Source organism: Otolemur garnettii, unplaced genomic scaffold (assembly GCF_000181295.1).
Source record: "Otolemur garnettii isolate 467f Iridium unplaced genomic scaffold, OtoGar3 scaffold00061, whole genome shotgun sequence".
Lineage (NCBI taxonomy): Eukaryota > Metazoa > Chordata > Mammalia > Primates > Galagidae > Otolemur > Otolemur garnettii.
In genome coordinates, this window is record NW_003852456.1 from 8801241 (window position 1) to 8805282 (window position 4042).

Consider the following 4042-nt stretch of genomic DNA (forward strand, 5'->3'; position numbering starts at 1 on the left):
TGTGTTAAAACTGTATCTCCACAAGATTATAAAGAATGTTCTGGCATATTCCAAAATGGCCACTTTCCCTTCCTCCCACTGCATGGACGCAGGAAGTTTTCTTGTGGAGCTTTACCTGAGACTGGGTCTCCAGGATTTTTTAGCTTTCGGATATGCCTGTACCTAGTAGCCTCTGACAATGCATCTATTCCAGTTTAGGATTTCTCTACCTTGGTGCTGGTTCTCAGAGAGGTTTCTCCTCCCGGCGTTCAGGCATCATCTGTCCCTCACCAGGCGCATCTGACCACCAACGCCATCTCGCGACGAATCCACTTCTGCTTCCGGAGGCACCTATTGAGCCGCTTCCACTTCCGGTATCTGGTTCCTGGTGCTGGCAGCTCCCAGCTGCTCGGCCCAAGGCTCGCTGGGCCTTCTCTGCACAGTCTTAAACTACATAGCTGACTATTTTTTTTTTTAGACAGCACCTCAAGCTGTCACCCTAGGTAGAATGCCATGGCGTCATAGCTCACAGCAACCTACAACTTGGGTTCACGAGATCCTCTTGCCTCAGTTTTTCTATTTTTAGTAGAGATGGCATCTTGCTTTTGCTCAGGCCGGTCTTGAACTTGTGAGATTAAGCAATCCACCTACCTCAGCCTCCCAGAGTGCTAGGAATACAGGCCCTACATGGCTGACTTTTAATGACTTCCAGGAGGAATGGCGTTTCTGGAAGCTCATTAAAGAGAGTTTTGCACTTACAACCTCTGTTTGGAGTAGAGGGTGAGCAGTCACCCCCCTGTGCAGTATTGGGGCACAACGTGCCACAACCATGTTCACACCAGGAGGCTCATCCCTGTGAGATGTGCATCCTGGTCGTGAAAAATGTTTGTACCTGGCTGAACACTAAGGGATGCAATTTGGGCAGAAGTGGGTGCACTTGTAAGCTCCATCTGAAGAAGCCTGATGGACAAGGGATGAGGGGACAGGGACATGGCACAGGTACCTGCACCTTCTGCATCACAAGAGTCCATCAAGCACAGTCTGATTCCAAAGCCTGTGCTTATAACCACTGCTCCTGAGCTAATGTTCAATACCCAGTTCTTGTAGTTGCATTATGGGAGATAAAGTCAGGCATAAAAAGATAAATATCACATGTTCTTACTCATATGTTGGAGCTAAAATATGAGCTCATTTTAGTAGTGAGAGGATTTTTCTTTTTTATTTTTAAAAGATTGGATCTCACTCTGTTGCCCAAGCTAGATTACAGTGGCAGAGTCACAGCTCCCTGCAGCCTCAAACTGCTGGGCTCAAGTGAGCCTCCTACCTTGGCCTCCCAAAGCACTGAGATTACAGCACCACTCCTGGCCTAGAAGATAGGATAACTATAACTCTAACCCTCAACACACAGAAATGGTAAATGTTTGAGGTGGTACATATGCTAATTACCCCAATTTGATCATGATACATTGTATACGTGAATAGATGTGTTATTCCATATTCTATAAATGTGCATAATTAGTATGTGTCAAATACTAAAATTTGCATAATTAGTATGTGTCAAAATACTAATACTACAAATATTGTGCAAAAATGTGCATAATTCATATGTGTCCAATGCTAAATACTAAAAATGAAAGGAACAAAAAAAATTTCCTTCCTTACACAGATCAAAATACAAAAAAAAATTGGGGAACAAAGAAATAATTCAGGAGGCTAACTGCAATTGCTGGCACAGGAGATAATATAAAGGTCTGAACAAAGGCTGTGGCAATAAAAACGGAGAGGAAGGAGTAGGATGGAAAAGAATGAAAAAGAGGGAACAGTGCCCTAGATCCCAATCCTTTCTATGTTCTAAGAAAACTGTTCCTTAGATTGTTCTCTGTATGTACTGTTTATTAATATTGCAGAAGTAATAAGTTGGAACTACTATTTATGGTGTTATTACTCTGTGCCAAGTACTGTAGTAGTGCTTGATACACATAATCTAATTTAATTTTCACCAAATTTTTAGAGGAAATATTACTTTATAGTAAGAAACTGGGGCACAGAGAGTTGCAGACAGTTGTCCAAGGTTGCACAGCTGCTCAATAATAGAGACAAGATCCAAACCCACACTCTTGTGACTCCCTCCACTCACCCATCCCCAAACTCTTCCCATGTTTCTAGTTCTCTCTCTCTATGACTCCTGGCCTTTTAATCTGAATCAACCCTCCTGTCCTATCTCAAAAGGAAAACTGATTTGCCCTCTAATTTTTCCAATTACTCTGCAGTCTATTTCTTTCTATGTGAGGTTGGTCTTGAGTCCATGTTAATATCCATCTTCTCAGCAGCCTTTTTCTTCTTACATATTAGGTCATTGGTTTCTGTGCCTTCCAAATTTCTGCACATTAATTATGGTCCTGATAAATCATAAAGCTGTTTTCCCTACTATTTCTCAGAATCCTTTGTGCTACTAACTGTTCCTTTCTTCTTATAAAAATGTCTCTCAGTAAGAGCTCTCCCAACGCATCCTGTGTCATGGCGTCACCCAGCCGGTACTTTTCTGTCTCTTTCGCCAGTTCCTTCCTGATGAAAGAACTTCGCCTTCTGCGCATTAGAGGAGCCAGTTTTTGTTTGTTTCCTTTTTTGTCCTCTGCTTTTCTCTTTCAGTGGATCCCTCAATGTCTTCTTCACAATACGATTTTAATTATCATTACAGAATACAAATGCCTATCTTCCTGTCTTAATTTCTCAACAGTTTTTTCAAGACCTAATTTCCAGTCAACTTTAAAGGCTTTGGCTTAGAGACCTGGCAGCAGGATTTGTTTTACAAAAAGCATCCTTTCCCCCAGCGTCTTTTCTCTGCTGAGCTTGTCACATTCCCCAGTGTCTCCTGCTACCAGGCAGAGAAGATTCTAGGAGGAATTGTTCTCCTGTTAGTCTGGGTCTTTTGCCCAACTCCCATTTTCCCCAAGTGCTTAGATTTTTTTGGTTCTAGGAAATAAATGCCAACCACTTAAGCTTACAGAATTAAAATTGAAGCCTGCAGCAAATAAGATGAGAAAAACAGACTGGGTCAAGGGAAGAGCCCTCGCTAAAGGCATCTCAGCTCACACCAAGCACTCGAGTTCCTGGATGAGAGGAGCCTCTGTCTCAGGCCTACTCCCCGCCTCCAAAGCTGGTGTGACTCAACCAGTAAGCAAGCATTGGGCAGAAGACAATGTGTCAAGCTCCCAGCGACTCTCAAGTCCTTTGCAGGTGACTGATGACAGTTCTCTCTCGCAGGGGCACTCTCGAGATGATACACAATTGATAGGGATCCAATGAGATTCTTAAAGTCCCAGCCTTAAAATCATCACGATTCAGGGTTTCCGAGTCAGAGCAACCGTCCCTCCTTATCTCAGATATCAGTACAAGTTGGTTGAAAATGGAACCAACCAAAAAACAATGTTGTTCGCTACCTGTGCTCCCCCTCCTTCAAGTTCAATGATCTTGATTAGGGAGCCTCATGCAGAACTTTGAGACGAAAGAGCAACATCCCTAAAATCTTGCTCTTTCCTTTGTTTGGGTGGGTGGGAGTTTTTTGGGGGGGTGGGGGGAGGAGACGTCCAGGCTCCCAGGCCTCCGTTGAGCTTTCCTTCCATAGGGTTTGTCTTCAGGACACCGAAAGAAATTCTTTTTTGGAAGCGAACATTATGCTTTTCGTCTGCCGGCTCCCTGCCAGTAGAGCGTCCAGGGCAAAGATCGCAAAGCTTGGCGCACGCAGGGGCAGGTGACACAGCTGTGGCTTCCCGGAGCTGGCTTAGCACAGCTGCTCCCCGCCCCCTGGCGAGACAGCGCCGGCGGCCGCACGCGCGCGCAGGGGACCTTAAAAGCCGCGGCAGCTCCAGGAGGGAGCGGAGCTCGCCTCCGGCGCCCCCAGCAGCGGCTGCACCATGCACGTGAACGGCAAAGTGGCGCTGGTGACCGGTGCGGCTCAGGGCATAGGTAGAGCCTTCGCGGAGGCGCTGCTGCTCAAGGGCGCCAAGGTAAGCGCGGTGCCCACCCGCCCACCTGCCCTGCCCTGCCCGGCCCTGCGCACCTG

The 4042-nt window shown here is 45.9% G+C and overlaps 1 protein-coding gene across 1 annotated transcript in view; it reads left to right on the forward strand.

Moving 5' to 3' along the window:
* Window positions 1-3694: 3694 nt before the first annotated feature.
* Window positions 3695-4042, forward strand: part of HPGD (15-hydroxyprostaglandin dehydrogenase) — a 24492-nt gene continuing 24144 nt past the window's right edge. The window contains exon 1 of the mRNA XM_003792806.3: window positions 3695-3986. Coding sequence (XP_003792854.1) covers window positions 3894-3986 — 93 coding nt within the window. The 5' untranslated portion in view covers window positions 3695-3893. The remainder of the gene's footprint in view (window positions 3987-4042) is intronic.